Below are 18,776 nucleotides of genomic sequence, written 5' to 3'. Positions count from 1 at the left end.
CACATGGCTTTGCAGGGGTCCTGTGCTATTGAATATTGTGAGAAAAAGATATTAGAAGGGAGCCTTTCCCTATCTTGGTTTGTTTTCTGAGGCTACAACAGAATGCCTGGCTTGGTAGTGTGTAAAGGCCAGAGCTTTATTTGTCTCACAGTTTTAGAGACTGGAAAATCTAACAGGAGGAGGACAGCATCTGCTCAGCATCTGGGGAGGGCTCATTACTACCTCATAATGCCTGGAGGGCATCGCATGCACACCCAGAGCAAGTGTGCCACACAGAGCTCACTTTTTAACAGAGCCACTCTCACGAAAGCACCTGCTCCTGTGGTAGTGACATCAGTCCAGCCATAAAGACCCCGCTGTCATTAATTTGTTAACCCATTCGCGAGGGCAGAGGCACAAAGTTTCCAATATATGAACTTCTGGGGGATCCCAAGTGAAAGCTATCATGGTGAATCTCTCCAGGCTGATGAAAACAAAGGCAGGAATTCATTCAGGCTGTGGTCACCAGGTGTGCGGGGAGCGAGGGGAGTGTTGTCTTAGGTCAGCCCGCATGGCACAGCCCAGGAATGGGGACAAGGGGAGCAGGGGGTTGCACATGTCCCTTCTGCAACAGCCAAGTGCCTGAAAGAGGCTCTGTGTGCCCGAGTCACAGAAGCAGGACCCAGGCTCTGCCAGCAGGGAGTCACTTGATCAGAGATGAGAACCAGAACAATGAAGGCCTTTCTTCATCCTAAAGCCTCAAAGGTGATTTGGGGCTCCCGGGGACCAACAGGGAGAGACCATCACCCACAGTCCTGTGGAAACAGTGCAGAAGCAGGAGCACTGGCCCTGGAGTCAGGAAATCTGCGCTGAAGCCCTGCCTTGGCCCTTTAGTAGCTGTGACCAAGAGCACGTGGCCCAGCCCCTACGTGCACCCCACTACTACTAGGGGTAATAGCAAGGCTCAAAGGAGATCATGGACATGAAAGTGATCATTCCCCACTTAGCACAGAACAGATGTTCCATTCCACATGCCCCTGCCTCACAGCTGGCCTCAGCCCCATGTCCCGGATTTCTTCCTAGACTCTGAAGTCTGTTTTGCTTCAAGGAAAGAGCCTGATTCTGTGGGCCTGTTGCAGATACGATCAGTTCCTGTATGTTTTGTTTTGTTCGCCTCACCTGGCAGAGGCCCGATAGCAGAGGCTTCCGTGCTGTCTTATTTCATGGCCTTTGCTTACCAAGCTCCCTGGTTCCTTCCATGCTGCCTCCTGGTCTCCTGGTGCTCACAAGTGATGTCTTCTCATCCATGCGCCTCCCTCCCTGTGCTCCCTCACACCTGGGGTCCTCCCCCAGTAGCGTGCTAGTCTTTTGACCTGTCTACTCCACCACACTGTAACTTCCCCACCGTCAGGGACAGTGTACTGTTTTCTGTCTCAACACTGCTGGCAGCAGTGTCCTTCCAGGTACTGAGTGACAGAGCGAAATGGAGCCATGCTGGACACTCCCACCCGACAGTCACAATCCCCAGCAGCAAAGTGGCCTGGTCGCTAAATTCACCCACCCTGGCTGCCTGACCCCTGCCAGGCCTTGGTGGAAATTCCACCCAGAGTACAACGGGATGGCCAGACCTTTTACTGTCTCATTGCCTCTCTGTCCCGGCAGGTGCTTGATGTGTGTGGGGCAGACATATTGGCCAAGTCAATCAACAACTGCCAAGTGGAACTTCTGGAAAACTGCGGCCACTCGGTGGTCATGGAGAGACCCAGGAAGACAGCCAAGCTCATCGTTGACTTTTTAGCTTCTGTGCACAGTACAGACAACAACAAGAAGCTGGACTGAAGCCCAGACGGCAGCTTGCGTTCTGCACACAGCATCCGCTCCTGTCCCCAAAACCTGATGCGGCCACCAACCACTCTCAGGGATCCTGCCCCAAACGCAGTGGTGCGCCAGTGTCCCTGAGGAACTCAGTTCCCTATTCCCATTCTCCTTGGTTCCACAGAGCTTCAGCATCCCCAGAAAATCTCCAAGATCTCTTTGTCAAAATGGAAACTCACATGGAACAAAATAAGAAAACCCAGCCCCGAAATCTCCTGAGAAGTCTTCAAGTTCACGTCGCTGACGAGTTTGTGCTGAGCGGCCACCCTGAACCATGACCATCAAGGACATTTTCTTCGAGACATTCCCTGCACACTGAGATGTGAGATGTTTTTGTTGCTTCAAGTGTCTTCCCGTGCATGGCCAGTGGCTCCTGTAGGAGCATAGCCCTCATTCACAGCACCCCCTTGCTTAGGTCTAATTTAATTTTGCATAGAGGCCCATATGTGAATGCAGTCTATCAGCCACAAGACGGTGGAGAAAGACGGCAAGTTGTGGGAGATGTTTCTACCTTTTCCTTTTACAGGAACACGTATGTAGGCCCACTGCTCTGGCACGGCCCGCCCTAGACCTGCCTAGGCAGCACGACGCGCGGCTTGGGGGCGGGGGTGGTTTGGCACTCACGAGTCAGCTCTGCTGTGAGGGAACCGAGGTGCAGCCTGCGGAACACAGGGGGGGTTTCCTAGGGGTCATTTATTCTATTTTAAAGTAGGACTAATAAAGCAATAATGCTCTAGACACCTACCTAAATAATCAGATTCAAGTTCCACACTCAAGCAGCTTCGGGCCTCTATTCTATTTTGCTGTGCTCCTGAAAACCCTTGGATGTACCATACTAACTTGTTAATGAATTCTGTGAATTCTGTGAACAGTAATGTGATTGAAAATAAGTCTAAACAGCTGTAAAAGTGACCACAATGATGTGAAATAAGTTTAATAAGTCTAGATCAGCAACGTTTAGATGGTTCCTACTTTCGAGCTCCTAATTAAGTGCAATGTTGGTAGATTTTCTGTTAACTTTAAACTGTGTTTTTAAAAGTAAGGCTTTCAGGCTGGGGGTGTGACTCCGTGGTAGAGCACTTGCCTAGCATGTGCAAGGCCGTGGGTTCAATTTTCAGCTTTGCAAAATAAAAATGCAAATGAAGATGTGCTCTACGGGTATTGGAAGCTTTTGCTTACATGTTGATTAGTTTCATTTTAAGAAATCATGTTTACAGCTGGGTGTCTATAATCCCAGCACCCTGGGTGGCTGGGACAAGAGGATCACAAGTTTGAGCCTAGTGGGGCAAGTTAGTGATTTAGTGAGATTTTGTCTCAAAAGAAAAAGAGTAAATAAATAAAAAGGTTGGGAATGTAGCTCGGGGGCTTTGGTTCAAACCCTAGTATCCCTTCCCCCCAAAAAGAAATCATTTTGCAGTTTTTACTCAGCTGAAATATATCAAACACAGAAGCCATCAAAGTACTGTATTCCTTTTGACTCTCTTCTTTTGCATTTAAGAGCTCTAAACTTCCCAGAATCTTTATTCTTTCCAATCTTTCTACAGCCTGTAGCCACATAGTTCTGCAAATAAAGTAAGATGAACTTTATAGTTTAAATGGAAATCCAAGAATTGGATTGAATAATTTATAAGAGACAAATGGAATGGAACTTAAGAACAAGAAGATGTGAAAATGTGACATCAAACTTGTGGGATGCAGCTAAAGCAGTGATATATATTCTATATGCTGAAAAGCAATAAGTTGAGCTTCTATCTCAGGAAGCTAGAAGAGAAATAGTAAAAGCCAGAGGAAAATGGAACAGATGAAAACAAAAATCAACAGAATACAAAATAAAGTAATAGATGCTGTACTCGTGATCTCCTATATTCACCAGCAATTTGAGCTTCATGGGAGAGGGGGTCGGTCCTTCCTGGTGGGTGTGGGTGGGGAAAGATAGATTCCTTGGGCTCCCTGGAAAAACCCTGGATCTGGGCTTAATCTTTCAGGTCAGCAGCCCTCCTGCCTACGCTGTTCGCTGCTGTTCCCACGGTGTCGTCATTAAGGGAGGGCGTGTGCTGCGCAGCCCCACCTTGAAGGAGGGTGGACAGGTTCTGTTCAGGATGTGGCTCCTGCCCCCACCCCACTGTCACCAGAAAACTTTGTTTATATGTCATAAACAGAGCACGAGAGTTGTTTTTGGCAAACCCAAGTAGGACTTCAGGGTTCTCCCATGTCCCTCTACGTCCAGCCCCACCATACTGGGAAGACCCTTACACCCATTACTTGCCCCCATGATTATAACTAATCTACTGGTTACACCAGTCAACTGGTCCCATGTAAGACCCCGCTGGACCCTGTCCTGCGTGCCTTTGATGACAGTCCTGGAAATAAGAAAGAAGTCATTCATCCCAACTCTCCCTGAAAAACTCTAGGAATGTCTGAACAGTGTAAAGCCCCGAGAATCACAGCTGGGCTCTTGATAGTTCTGCTGGAATTGGGAGCTTCTTGGCTGTTGTGGGCGGGTGCTGGGCAGGTGCTGGGGAAGCCAAGGGAGAGAGAGTGGTTCAAATTCAGTTTGCCGTCAGTCTGGGCTTCTTGACCGGAATGGGGTGACGCCAGGAGTGACCAACGTAACGTGCATCCGTTTGATAGTACTGCCTGCTCTTCCTGCTGAGCTCTGGTGATTGTTTCGCACCTTAGGAAAACAAACCTGCTGCTTTGCCCAGAGGAAGTTTCCAGAAAATACTGGCGCTTGGAATGTGTATCAGGCTGGGACAGAAGACTACATGTCATAACTGTGTCTGTGTAGTCACTTTGTTAGGCCTGTCCCTCTGAGTCACACAGGTGCACACAGCCTCGCTCCCTCTGCTAGTCGGCAGCCTGGCTCTTGTGAGACATCATCTTATCTCTTCCAGCGTTGCCCTTTTAACCACAGACTGGACTTTCTCAGCCATTGGGACGAGTTTTCTGAGAGTATGAGAACAGTCCTAGATGGGGCAGCAGATCAGGACCACAGAGTCGGTGCTGGGGATGCTGGCTTGACGCTGCTCTGTGGTCCAGTGTCACTGCTCTCTGGGTTCCTGGGCCCATTGTGGGGTCAAGCATCCTGCGTGACTATCACTGGCTTCATCTGGGAGAGAGAGGACATCTGGCTGGTTGGCTTTCCTTTCAGCGAGATGGTAGCCCCTGTCCCTTGGCTTCCTGAGGAACCTTCCCTTTGTTATTTGATTTCTTGATATTTGGTTCTAAACACATAAGGCAGTGAACAGCAACCTTAGGCTATTCCTAGGAGGCAGGAGCTCCACTGGGCATGGGAGAATGAAAGATTCTGGCAATTCCAGAGACCCAAGACCAAGGCCAGCTGTAAGACAGGTGGAGGGTCACTGGAGGACAAACCCTGGAAAAGCTATCATGGAGACATTCAAGTGAGCATATGTCCCCAGCCCCTCACCACGGCCCTCAGGGCCAGACCTAATTCAAATTCAGAGACCCATTCAGAAAGGTTGCTTGCAGCACTTGTGTAGCACTCCTGCTGCCCCATATGATCAAACAAATGCATCCGTACTTTTTTCTTTGTGTGTGTGTGTGTGTGTGTGTGTGTGTGTGTGTGTGTGTGTGTGTGTTGAGACAGCTCTTGCTCTGTAATTCAGGCTAGCCTTAGATTCACTATGTAGCCAGGCTGGCCTCACACTTAGAGCAATCCTCCTGCCTCAGCTTCCCAAGTACTGTGGTTACGGGTGTGCCCTGCCACACCCAGCAACATCCGTACTTCTAATGGGCACTGCACGCATGGCTGCAGTAAAGGCAGGAGCTGATTAAGCACTGCTGCCAGAGAGATCTGACTTCCGGATGTTTCTCCTTTTTTCTATCTTACTCTCCCTCCTTCATTGCGGCTAAAAGGAGGCTAAAAAATAAATGAAAAGGTAGAGGGCTGCATTAGGTTTTAGTTCAGCTTGGCTATGGACAGTGCAGGGCGCAAGAGTTTTTCTGAGGAGCAAGAACAAGTGGGCTGGCCCTGGGGTGCGACAGCTGCTTCTTGTGCCTATCAGTAGCTGCTCCTCATATTTTACTTAATTGTTCGTGTTACAAAAATGCTGCTGTCACTTTAAAACTCATACAAGAAAAGGGGGGAGTCTCTACCCCCGGCAAGCCCAACCTCCCCGCATCACCAGTCCACAGGGATATGTGGGCACCTGCACATACACAGGTGCCTGTAAACAGAGAGGACCCTGCAGGTGGTGGTTGTGGAGTTTTATTCCTTGTATACAAATAGAGTCACGCCGCTGCCGCTCCTCACTCTTTTCACTTCCCTCTGCGCGTTGGGGCTCCTCTAGGTCCAATCGACAGACCCCCAGAGTCCTGTAACTGGCAGGCAGAATCCTGCAGAGAAAGTGTAGAGACCCCTCTAAGCCCTTAGAGAAGATCACTGAATTTTAAGGAAAGATCTAAAGCTCCTCCAGAAATAATCTGCTTAGTTACAGGGTGATTATCTTCTCCCCATATTCTCCCTTCCTGGGGTCATGGAGTTTTTTCTTAGGGGACAACTTTCTAAGATCCTCCTAAGGAAAGTCTGGTCCGTCGTTCAAATGCGGTTCAGAAATACCAGAAGAGACGGTGGAAGCCTCAGCCCCACACAGCAGGGGGATGGCTGCAAAGGGGCAGGCATCCTCAGAGGGCAGTGGACGAGGGGAGGGCCCCGAGCGGGAACCGGGCAGCCCTGCTGCTCCTCTGGCTCATTGGCACCTGACTGGTCAGAGCTTCCAGTCCTCCAGGATTGTTTAGTGAGCTGTCCCCAGAGCCCCTGCCTGCAGGGGGTGCTGATCATGTCCTTCCAGGTCCCCTTTACGGACTGCTGCCCTCTGCCTCCTGCTGTGTGTGTTGGCCGCTGGCCGCTCACAAATGCCTAGAGCCTGAGCGGCTGTGCCCCTCCTCCCACCTCCTGGGGCTGCCAGGAAATGCAGAATGACCAGTAAAATTCCAATTTCAGATGATGCCTCAGAGGCACCACTGGCACTCTCGGGCTGCCCAGGGGTCTGTCTGCAGGCAGTTTGCGGTTGGCCTCCCCTCTGGTAAGCTCCTCCCCTGCATCCTGCCTCCCCGCTCCAAGCAGGTTTCACGGGAGCCGGCCCCCTCTGATGACAGGTGAGTGATTTTCAGCTTTGGAGGTGGTGCTCAGGGTGGCCCAAAAGGAGCCACTCCCAGCTGGTCGTCTGCGGGGAGGAATGGGTCCTCTCAGCACCTGACGCAGACAACCTCTTCGGGCTTCACTGCCATCTCTGAAAGGTGGAAGTGACAGTGACACTGCACAGTCAGTGGGGTGATGTGGGCAAGCACTTCACAGGTCTCCCTGCATGGAGGCAATGACTGCCGCTCCATAGCTTCCTGCTTCTGGTCATCTCATGCCCCTTGTCCTGTCTTCACAATGGCGGCATAATTCCCATTGGACTGGAATTCCTCTCGGGTCCCTCTTTTGCTTTTTCTTTCCAAGTTGAGAAAGCTCTTCAATGTCAGCAACATCTGTTTGGCAGCAGTTCGCAACCACACAGCAGAAGGGGAAGAGGTGTGGACTTAACTCCTTGGCTGCTATATTTTCCAGGAACATAAACTAATCCATGTCTACTCCAGCGAGTTTGCTTTGAGTAAGAGAGACAGAGGGCTCCAAAATGTCTCTCGGAAGCTAACTGACTCTACCTAATGCAATTCAAGACAACTGGTTTTTTTTTTTATTTTTTTGAGACAGTCTTGCTATGCCATTCAGGCTGGCCTTGAACTCACTGTGTATCCCAGGCTGTCCTTAAACTCATAGTGATCCTCCTGTCTCAGCTTCCCAATTGCTGGGATTACAAACATATGCCACCATGCTAGGCTGTTTTGTGTGTTTGATATGGAGTGATATTAGGCTGCACTATAAAGGAAAAGCCCCCAGACCATAGCTGGGTGTGGTGGTGCATGCCTGTAATCCCAGCACTCAGGAGGCTGAGGCAGGAGGACTATTTCGAGTTCAAGGCTAGCCTGGGCTACAAAGTGAGCTCAAGGTCAACTGCACAGCAAGACCCTGTCTCAAAAAGACCAAAAAAAAAAAAACCTCTCTGGAGAGAGAAGAGGTTAAAAAAAAAAAAAAAAAACCTCTCTGGAGAGAGAAGAGGTTGGCTGTGGAAGGGGAGGGGGGAAAAGCTCAGTTTTCATTGCTTATCCCTTTATATCATTTGAAATGATACGCTGTTAGTCTATAATATCAATTCCAAAAGTAGGGCTGGGGATTTAGCTCAGCAGCACAGCACCTGCCTGGCAAGTGCAAGGTCGTGAGTTCCATTGCTGGTACGGGGGGTGGGGGGATTCCAAAAATAAAAATTAAAGCCAGACATGGTGGTACATGTCTGTAATCGCAGACTCTGGGAGGCCAAGGTGAGAAGATAACAAATTCAATCCCATTCTGGGCAGTTCAGTGACTTAGCAAGACCCTGTCTCAAAATTAAATAGTAAATTAATTAATTAATTAGGCTGAAGATGTAGCTCAGTTTGAAGGTCTTGGGTTCAATCCCCGTACTAAGTAAATAAGATTTAGTTGAAAAATAAAAGTTAACCAGTCTTGGGCTGGGGATATAGCTCAGCGTCATAAGTGCCTGCTTGGCAAGCACAAGGTCTTGAGTTTGATTCCCGGTACAAAAAAAAAAAAAGAATAAAAGTTAATCAGTCTTTTTACTATTCCAAGGTATCTCTTACTCTCAGCCAAATTAAACAGAACGCACTAGGAGAATTGAGGCAGCTGGGAAGGTACTTTCTTTTCACTGGTACAGGAGTAAAAATTTACCAAGGCTGTTGAAGCCCAAAATGTGTAAGTTATTCTGGTTTTCCCGGGCCACAGTGTGGCAGGCTGACTGCACCGTGAGGCTGGCTCAGAGCGGCTCTCTTCCCATTACTGTTTCCCGGGTGCCCAACACTTTACACCGTCAACTATTTTCCCCTGGAAACTGAGGTAGAGGCTAATGATCTCTTCATGGTAAGAGACGAGATAGGTGGTAGGTGGCAAAGGATGGATTCAAAGTGAGTCATAGAAGCTTTCAAAATCCAAGCTTTGTTGAGAAAGAAAATGACAGTGTCTAGGCTCAGTGTTGGGTGCCTTGCCTCATTCCCTCATCTGGAACAAGTCCGGTCTTTGAGGGGAGAAGAAAGGGAGGTAGAAACCACAGCACTGGAAAGTTCGGCTGAGGGCAAGGGCCGAAGATCCAGCTGCAGTGGGGCTGTGAGAAATGAAATGAGGGAGGAGATCCCTGCTCACCTCCCCCAACCCAAGCTGAAGCAGCACGTCTGTTTATGAACTAATGCGTTCAGAAAAGACGGCGGTGTCAAGGATTAGGATGCAGCAGAAGCCATCACAGACAGAACATTGTCCTCGCGTGACTGACAGAGTTCCGTTTCCACTTACTGTATAGCCCAGGATGGCCTCAACCTGCAGATTACCACGTCCGCCTTCGTGGTTATACTATATTGCAGCATGGAGAGTACCAGCCAGACTCAGCCTGTTCCACCACTTACAGTCGTGTGATTTGGAGCAAACAGCAGCCTCTCTCTGTGCCTTAGTCCCACTTCTGTGAAATGGGCATGATTATAGTAGTAGCTACCTCGGGATTCTGAGGGTACTGTGAGATACAGCACATGTAAAACCTTTTGTCTAGTGCCTGGCGCAGAGGAAGGACTTGATAAATATTAGCTGTCATTTTATTATTATTATTATTAGTTACTAAATACACACTATATATTCCGTGAGTAGACAGGTCATATCTTACTCTCCAGAGTTCCCAGGACTCAGAATAGTGCCTAGCACATAGTAGGCCCTCAACAAGTATTTAGCTAATAAACGCATAGGTGGAACTTGGCTTGCATTTGGCATCAGGAACAGCTGGGTCTTTCCATGTCAGTTCAGAATACCTAGTATGAGGCTGGGGATTTAGCTCAGCGGCACAGCGCCTGCCTGGCAAGCGCAACGTCGTGAGTTCGATTCTCGGTACCGGAAAAAAAAAAAACAAAAAAACCAGAATACCTAGTATGTGCTGGCAGACAGAAACACTGACAGTGGGCCCTGTGCTTGGCACTGAAGATGTTCAGCAGAGGTGCGAGGGCTGGGGGTGTAGCTCAGTGGTAGAGCGCTTACAAAGCACGCAGGAGGCCCCTGGTTCAATGGTCAGAACTGAAAAAACTGGAGACGCTAGATATAAAATTGTGAATGAATGCATGAGTAAATAAATTTCTATCAGGGCTCCCCGCATATACTTTGTGCCTTGAGCCCCGCACTTTGCAATCACACACACTTTCTCGCAAGTGGGCAGCAGGGGGTGCTGCGCGCCAACAGCTCTGCTCTTGCTTCGCATGGACTCTAGGTTCCGCAGGAAGAGGGCGCGCGCTGACGTCATATCCGGCGGCCCGTCTCGCATCCGGGGGCGGGCCAGAAGGAAGCCAAAGGCAAATACACCTGAAGTATCCGGGGCTCAAGCTGTACTCACTGTGTGGGCCCTCCACACCTTGGCACATTCGTTCAACGGACGGGAGTCAGGGGAGGCGCCAGGCTAGTCCGGCGGAAAGCGGGTAGGCGAAAGCCCTTGGGAGAGCAGCAACGTTCTGGGATTGGCCTCAGTGGGTCACGTTAGTGGAGCCCGCCGCGTGCGCCCGTTGCGCAGGCGCAGGGCGGACAGCCTGGGCTGCGCACGCGCGGAAGCGTAGCCGTGCCTGTGCGGTCTTGGTCCCAGATGCTGGCTGCGAGGGCAGAGCGCTTCTGTGGAGGGCGCTTTTTGCGCCAGGAGCGAGGTGGGCACCAAATCAGTGGTGGGTGTTCGTCCAGAAAAGCTGTGAACAATCTTAAGTTCTCAATAGTAGGGAATTGAGCTTTTAAAAATTAACAATCTGGTCTCAGAGTTCTATGTTGGACGCCTGCACCGTGCACCGTGCTGTTTTAGTTCTTTGAGAAATAACAGTGACCAAGACCGACCCGGCCACGTGACTGGAAGCACTGTGAAGTCGGGGAGGAGAGTAGAAGTTGAAGAACTGAATTGTTAGAAGGTGTCAAATGCTGTGAGAGAAAGGGCCAGGACGTGGAAAGGAGAGGATGGTGCAGTATTAGGGTGGGCCCTGGCCCAAGTTGGGTGAGATTAGTGCAGTGCCAGGAAGGAGGCGATGGAGTGAGTTGGGAACTACGTGAAGGAAGGGCATTTCCAGACCCCCAAAAACCTGGAGCTGAGGCCCGGAGTAGGAGAGAGCCTGGTATTTGAGAAAGAGTTAAGAGGCGTGTGTGGTGGTGGAGGGGATTTGAGTCTAGGAAAAAATGACAGGACCTGAGATCAGAGCAGTGCTGATCATGCAGGCGCTTGCAGGCTATTTTAAGGACTTAGGCCTTACTCTACAAAGTGGGAGGCATTGCAAGGTTTGGAGCAGAGCAATTGTCTCAGGGAAGTAACTCCCAACCTGTTACTGTACTCCCAGCACTTGGGAGGCTGAGGCAGGAGGATCGTTGCGAGTTCCAGACCAGCCTGGGCTACAAAGTGAGCTCAAGGCCAACATGAACTGCATAGCGAGACCCTGTCTCAAAAAAACCAAAAAAAAAAAAAAAAGATGTGCCAAGTTTGAGTCTCTGGACATCAGATAATGGATTTGAGCATAAAAGAGGTTAAGAGTAGAAAAGGTTTATTGAGAGAATGCTCCTGAAAGACAGGAGGAGTATAGGTCAGGGTGTTCTGGTCACCCACTTACGTGTCTGATGCACTGTCTGGGCCCACTGGATCAGGTCATGCTAATTACAGTGTGATCTCAAGCTGCTGTTTGTCTCCAGGGAGGTATGCAGGCCTGGCCATCACATGGCCATCTTGAGGTGTGGTTCCCTAAAAAGGCCTTGGGGTGTAGTTCAATGGTAAACCATTCCTGTGTTCAATAGCTAATAGCACCCAAAAAAAGTGCATATGTGCATAGGAACTTATGTATGAGTGACCTTAGTTTGAACAAAAGTGGCAAAGTTATTATGCTGGGAGGTCTTTTAAAAATCAGGCCAAATTCTTAAAAATGTGAAAAATGACATGCGCCGAGCGCTGGGTTCTACTCCTAACACTGGAAAAAAAAGACAGCTTAAACCTTGGTAATTGATAGCCCTCTTGACTCTCACTGTAGGTGTGATCAGCTTTGGAAAAGATGCCAGCATCAGATGCCACGTATGAAAGAATAGTTTACAAAAATTCCTCAGAGCACCACTACATGAAGGTCTGCCTGTAAGTTCAGTCCCGAGTTCTATTTTAGATTACCTTTAAAAAAAAAATGACTCCCAACATAATGAAACCTAGCGTGATGTCTTTTTTTAATGTTTGTTACAGAGAATTTCAGGATCATGGAGTTGGACTAAATGCCGCACAGTTCAAGCAGCTGCTTGTTTCCTCTCTGAAGGACCTGTTCGGGGAGGTACGGAACTACTGGGTAGATCAGCATTCCTAAGTTCACTGTAAGAAATGCAGAAAATGGTCTAGGGATGTAGCTCACAGGTAGAGCAGTTGTTTAGCACATGCCAGGCTCTTGGTTTGATCCCCAAAACAAGGAGAAAAAGGAAGAGAGACACCCTTTTTATAATATTTTAAAACTGCTTGAGCCAGGCGTGGTGGCACACACCTGTAATCCCAGCATTTGGGAAGCTAAGGAAGGAGGATGAGTTTGAGGCCAGCCTGGGCTACATAATGAGTTCAAGAACAGCCTGAACTACATAGGGAGACCCAGTCTCTGAAACCAAACAACAGAAAAACCAAAACTACTTGAAGCGGCAACATCAGGCTTTCAGAAATGATGAATTTTGATAGTTGTTAGTATGTCTTGCTTTTAACAAGGAACTTGTTAGACAAGTGTTTGTTTTAGCACAGTGCTACTCAGTATGGTCTAGTCTGGCACCCTGCAGATGTCTTTTAGCCCATCTTTTTTTTTTTTTTTGTCTTTTCTTCCGGTACCAGGAATCGAACTCATGACCTTGCACTTGCTAGGCAGGCACTTTGCCACTGAGCTAAATCCCCAGCCCCTCTTTTAGCCCATCTTGAAGAGCTAAGGGATTTATACCAGAACCAGCATATCATTGCCTTTAGTGAGAAAGTTTTGTTACAAAACGGTGTGAGCTGATCTGAACAGTGTACTTAGTGATGTTGTGGATTTATATTCTGATGCAGCTCTGTCCTATCTCAGATTATAGCCTGAGTCCTAGACCAGAGGCCTGACAAGATGTGGCCACTCATCCTAAAAGACCAAAGGTGAAGAGTGTGGTGAAGTAGCAGAGGAATTATTCTGTGTAGCCATAGTGAGAAGGCCAGAGTTTGCTGACAAGAGACTTGGGGCTATAATAGAAAAGGGACAGAGGCAAGGGTTAGTGGCTCCCATGGCCACCTTAGGCCTGGTTGATTTTTATCTCAGGGTTTTTTTTTTTTTTTTTTTTTTTTGGTGTGTGTGTGTGTGTTTGAGACAGAGTCTTGCTATGCAGTTCAGGCTAGCTTTGAATTCATTTTGTACCCCAGACTGGTCTCGAACTTGAAACGATCTGCCTGCCTCAGCCTCCCAAGTGCTGGGATTACAGGCATGTGCCACCATGCCTGGCTATCTCAGGATTCTTATGGGAAGCTTTGCTGTGATAATAAAGTTGCTGCTGCCTGAGATGTAGTTTCAGCTCTTGTTGCAAGATGTTTATTAATCAAACCTGTTGTTGCTGGACTCCAGGGTGACCGTAAGAGAGAATGCTTAGAGAAAGAACAAGTCAGGAGGCAGGATGGAGTTAGTTATGCCAACAGTTGGGCCCTCCTGCAAAGCCAGCCCTTTGAGTGACTTTACTCCAGTGTTGCCTTGAGAACAAAAACAGAACTTTGGAAATTGAGAAGAGCAGCAAAGACAGGATTCTCAGGAAGTTATTTCCCGATTCATATATTCTGTCAGGTCAAAATCTGCCAAGTACTTTATCAAAGTAAAAACTTATTCTGCAGCTCTCCTGGCTTTCCTCAGGACTGCCCGCCCTGTGTTCTCCAGGGTGTTCTTTTATCTTATTTTTTCCTCTTTTGCTTGGCTCAAGCTCACTCTGCAGAGCCAGTTTCTTTCTCACCAGTTTCTTCTCTTCACTTTCACTTTTTTAGATAAACTTTGCCACTGCTTTGAAAACAAAAACAAGTGCATGTTTGAGACCTTTGATTCAATCTCTAGCATCCAAAAAACCACAAAACAAAGGCAAACAAAAACAAAAGGGCTCTGTTAAGAAGATAAAAAGATGAACTGTAGATTGGGGTGGATACATTTATGAACTGAGTATCTAACAGAGGTCAAATGCCTAGATTATGTAAAAAACTTTCAAAACCTAACAATAAAAAAACAAACAATCCACCTAGAAAATCAACACAAAGTACATACAGACATTTCATTGAAGAGGATGTAGAGTTTGCAAAGAAACTCATGAAAAGATACTCAGAAGGGGCTGGGGATTTAGCTCAGTGGCAAAGCACCTGCCTGGCAAGCGCAAGGTCGTGAGTTTGATTCCTGGTACAGAAAAAAAAAAAAAAAAAAAAAGAAGATTAGGAACATGCATTAATATAATGAGAAACTAGTGTGTGCGTAGCAGAATGACTGAAATAAAAAATAGTGATAGCTAAATGCTGGCAAGGATATGGAGAGATGGGATCATTCATACATTGCTGGTGGAACATGAAATGGTACAACTACCCTGCAGTGTAAACAAAACATGACCTATATACCCCCAGCAATAGCATTGCTGGGCATTTATCCCAGAGAAATGCAAGCTTGTGTTCACATAAAAGCCTATGACAAATGTTCATAGTCGATTCATCTGTAATAACCAAAAACTGGAAACACTCAAGTTGTCTTTCACTGAGAGAATAAGCTGTAGTACATTCGTAGTATGGGATGTACTCAACAACAAGAAGGAATGAATTATCGATGCATACAGCCAGATGGATCTCCAGAGAATCACTCCAAAGATCACATTCTGAGTGAATCTATGTGTGTAATGCCCTTGAAATAATGTATAATGTGGGCCAGGATTAGTGGTTGCCGAGGGTTAGAGATAGGAGGGAAGGATTGAGGGAGCGAGGAAGCCTTGTGCTGGTGCAGTCTTTATCTTGATTGCAGTGGTAGTTACTTGCAGCAAGCTGTGGTAAGAAAACACACACACATGTACAAGTGTGAGTGCCTGTGTAAGTGGCCAAATGCAGATACATTCTGGCTTATTCTGACACTGATTGCCAGGTTTCGGTAGTATATTATAGGTATGCAGCAAGCTGATATTGGGGGGCAGTGAAGGATGTACAAAACCTCCTGAAGTTTATTTTAGTCTTCTGTGAGCCTGTAATTTTTCTAAGTAAATTTTTAAGAGATCTGTGCACTTTGTGTGTCAGGTGTAAAGCCTGGTTTCTAAGATGTAGCTGTAAACAGATGTGACCTTTGTCTCATGGACTGATGGTCTTGATTGTCGTCATAGGAAAATATGGTAAATGATTAGTGGCAAGAGGATGAAAATTGTGAGAGGAAGGATGTGTACTGTATGGGAAAAAAATGTAGCAAGCAGATGGAGCCTAATTTTTAGGATTAGAGAAGAAAGAATTTAAACAAAGACTAGAGGAGTGGAGGGATCAGCTATGCGAAGGGGTAGAGGAATATTCCAAGCAGAGGAAGCTATAAGTAGCTGGTGAGTACCAGCATCATTAAGTGAGGTGCTGATTTTTTGGAGAAGAAAAGCTTCAAAAACAAAGAGTTGGCAGGATTTATTAGAGTTTAAGAATAATGTTGCTAATAGCATAATCTTGTACGTAGGTTGGTGCTGCCTTACCTGTGGACGTCCTGACCTATGACGAGAAGACCTCATCAGCCATCTTGCGAGTGTGTAGCAGGTATGACAGTGGAACACTGTAGGGCCTTGACACTGAACCTGGGGTGTGCGTGAGGCAGCAGGCGCGCAGAGCCTGCTCTGTGGTGACATCACAAGTTGTATGAGTTGTTTTTTTCTACATAGAAACCTCAGTATTCAGGTTAACTGCAGTGTTGGCACTTTGTGTTAAATAAGTGGGTTTTGGGTTGCAGTTTGTGGACTCGGTCTCCAAAAGGCTCACCATCACGCCCTCGGAGAACAAGGTGGAGAGACTGGTGGAGAAACAGCAAAGGTGCTCACTTTGCAGATGACAAGATTAGCGATTTTTTTGTTTGTTTTTTGTTTTTTGTCTTTTTGAGACAGGATCTCGCTATGCAGTTCAGGCTGGCCTTGAGCACACTTCGTAGCCCAGGCTGGTCTCAAACTCACAATGATCCTCCTGCCTCAGCCTCCTGAGTGCTGGGATTACAGGTGTGTGCCACCACACCCAGCTGCAGATGACAAGAGTTTTGCAATTGTAACCTCTGAGCAACTTTTAGAAATTTAAACTGAAAGGAATAAGAACATTCATCTAGCAGGGGCTTATGGAGGACAGAAGCTGTGATTTGGTTAAAACTAGAGTTCACTAGCTGATGGTTGTGGTTGCAAAGTCCCAAATGTGTATTTTAGGAATACTCTTATGTTCATCTTATTCTATGCTGATGGTGATATACCGTGCTTTTACTTACAAGGTATTTTTTTCTTTAAATCAAGTTTTCAGCCAGGCGTGGTGGCGCACACCTGTAATCCCAGCCTTTGGGAGGCTGAGGCAGGAGGATCGTTGTGAGTCTGAGACCAGCCTGGGCTACAAAGTGAGCTCAAGGCCAGCCTGAACTACATAGTAAGACCCTGTCTCAAAAAAATGAAAAAAAAAAAAAAAAATCAAGTTTTCTGGTAAAAAATATCAATGACTTTCTGGAGTATAACAAAGAAAAATATTAGGGAGATGGTGTGGGGACAAGTCCTTTATTTACTCTCTTCATGATCTTTCCGCAGCGGTATGGCCAAATTGTGGAGCTCTTTGACCCTGCTAGGATCCTATAAAGGCAAAAAATGTGCTTTCAGAGTGACTCAGGTAAAAGCTGTTCCTTCACACACGACAAACAAGGCCAAGTATGGATCATCTGATTTTAGTGTATAATTTTAGTTTTATTACTTGAATAAAGCTAGCATAGTTAATACCATCCAGCAGTGAAAAAATAGCCCAGGGCCTCACTGCTTCTGGAAATGAGAGACGAGGCGCTTAGAGTTAGGTTGTGTGGGAGGTGCTGGGGATCACCCTTGGAGCCCTTGTGGGAGAGGCTTCACTTCACTTAATGCTTAGGCCTAGTGCTGCACATTGGTGTGTTCTCACTGAACTTACGGCTGCTTGTTTAGCCAAGGATGCTTCCCTAAGATGTTCTTTAAAGTACTAGGAGAGTAGCTTTATCCCTCCTGTAAAACTGGGCGTGTTTCTACAGTGCTCTGTGTTGCAGTGCAGTTTTTTTCTAACACTATTCATGTTTTTCTTTCTCTTGTAGGTTTCTCCCTTCCTCCTTGCTTTATCTGGTAATAGTAGGGAACTGGTATTGGATTGAATAGTCTTCAATTTCAGAAAGTTTTCCTCTGCTCCCAAAAGTACTTTTTGGTGACTTCACAGTTTGAATACAGCAGCAGTCTTAAAGACCCCGTTGAAGAAATTGGAAGATGTCAAAGATGTTCCCAGTAAAACCCAACCATCCGCTTTGGTGGGGTGGACTTCGGAGGAGATTCTGCCTGAGTCGACCAGTGCTGAGCAGACAGCACTTTGAGCTCGTGCATGTGAGAGTTGGAGACCGAGCTGAACTCAGCAGGGCCTTCACACGGAGGGACGTGGTTGCCTTCTCAGAGTTAACTGGAGATGTCAATCCCTTACATTTAAATGAGGAGTTCGTGAAACACACCAAGTTTGGAAAGACAGTCGTACATGGAGTTTTGATCAATGGACTGATCTCAGCTCTCTTGGGTACTAAAATGCCGGGACCAGGTTGTGTGTTTCTTTCTCAGGAAATTAACTTTCCAGCTCCTTTATATATTGGAGAAGTTGTTTTGGCTTCTGCAGAAGTGAAAAGACTCAAGCGTTTTGTTGCTGTTATCGAAGTGTCGTGTTCGGTAATAGAAAGTAAAAAGACTGTTATGGAAGGCTGGGTTAAAGTTATGCTCCCAGAAGCTCCCAAATCCTGAAATGTGTGTTGCAAGTTCAAACACCAGTGCTGTTGTTATTAAAGAAGCACCTGAGGACATGGGCTGCTGCCCGTCACTAAGGTGTGGCTGACAGACCCAGAAGCCGTGTTGAGGAAGGCGAACAGTGGGATGTGTTCAAATACCTGCTTTCCAGTTCGGCTTTATACCTCACCCAGACTTGAGTACTTGGAAGATTTCATCTTCTACCTAGTTAGACTTGCATTTACTGGCATCTCCCTGTATCTGTAGAATTTTCTAACTGAATTTATAACTGTCAAGGACTTAATTAGGGAAGGAAACAAGGAAGTTGAGTTGTCTTTGAACACGTACCCATTACCAGTAAATATTCTTAGATCCTTTCCTCAGCTGTTTCGGGGTCAGGGTTTATTGTGATTTGTTATTGCTTACACCGAGGTGGCGTCCTGCTCAGCCTTCTCCAGGACTTGCCTCTCTGGTGGATTTTCTGTTGTCAGAGCAGAGTATATGTGCATGCTTGGATTCTGTTACATAGACCGTGTCTCATCCATAAAGTGCTGATAACATGCCGGGCGGGACTGCTGAAAATGATGGGCACAGACTGAAGCCCCCTAGTTGACCTGTAAACACTGGCTACCATTGTCCGTCCGCCTGGGACTGAGGTTAGAGATCTTCCTGAATTTCAAGCTGGCTGGTCTGTTAAACAGGTAACGGTCCAGTTTTCAGGTTGTCAGCCAGCCAATTAGTATCTTTAACCTGGAGTAGAATCTTGAGTACAAAGTTCCTAAAAGATCCACCTTCTTATGTATCTCCCTTGAAAATGTGGGTCCACCTCACATTACGTAAACATCTT

The 18,776-nt window shown here is 47.0% G+C and overlaps 2 protein-coding genes across 4 annotated transcripts in view; both read left to right on the top strand.

Moving 5' to 3' along the window:
• Nucleotides 1–2,799, top strand: part of Abhd6 (abhydrolase domain containing 6) — a 51,473-nt gene extending 48,674 nt beyond the window's left edge. Inside the window, exon 10 of the mRNA XM_005387302.2 lies at nucleotides 1,642–2,799. Within this exon, the coding sequence (XP_005387359.1) occupies nucleotides 1,642–1,818 (177 nt within the window). The 3' untranslated portion in view covers nucleotides 1,819–2,799. The remainder of the gene's footprint in view (nucleotides 1–1,641) is intronic.
• Nucleotides 2,800–10,240: 7,441 nt separating this feature from the next.
• On the top strand, nucleotides 10,241–18,308 carry Rpp14 (ribonuclease P/MRP 14kDa subunit). 3 transcript variants are annotated; one of them, XM_005387300.2, is made up of 6 exons: nucleotides 10,241–10,416; nucleotides 11,986–12,083; nucleotides 12,186–12,270; nucleotides 15,652–15,728; nucleotides 16,742–16,820; nucleotides 17,266–18,308. In XM_005387300.2, exons 2-6 carry the CDS (start codon nucleotides 12,007–12,009, stop codon nucleotides 17,320–17,322), a joined length of 375 nt encoding a protein of 124 aa, XP_005387357.1. In that variant the 5' UTR covers nucleotides 10,241–10,416; nucleotides 11,986–12,006; the 3' UTR covers nucleotides 17,323–18,308. The 3 variants fall into 3 exon arrangements, with proteins under 3 accessions (XP_005387357.1, XP_005387358.1, XP_013371116.1); XM_005387301.2 differs by lacking the exon at nucleotides 10,241–10,416 and adding an exon at nucleotides 10,532–10,635; XM_013515662.1 differs by lacking the exon at nucleotides 10,241–10,416 and adding an exon at nucleotides 10,542–10,653.
• Nucleotides 18,309–18,776: the final 468 nt, after the last annotated feature.

This window comes from Chinchilla lanigera, unplaced genomic scaffold (genome assembly GCF_000276665.1).
Source record: "Chinchilla lanigera isolate Chin_1 unplaced genomic scaffold, ChiLan1.0 scaffold00029, whole genome shotgun sequence".
NCBI lineage: Eukaryota > Metazoa > Chordata > Mammalia > Rodentia > Chinchillidae > Chinchilla > Chinchilla lanigera.
The sequence above is the reverse complement of the archived record's forward strand: the minus strand, read 5'-3'. Positions and strand labels throughout refer to the sequence as shown.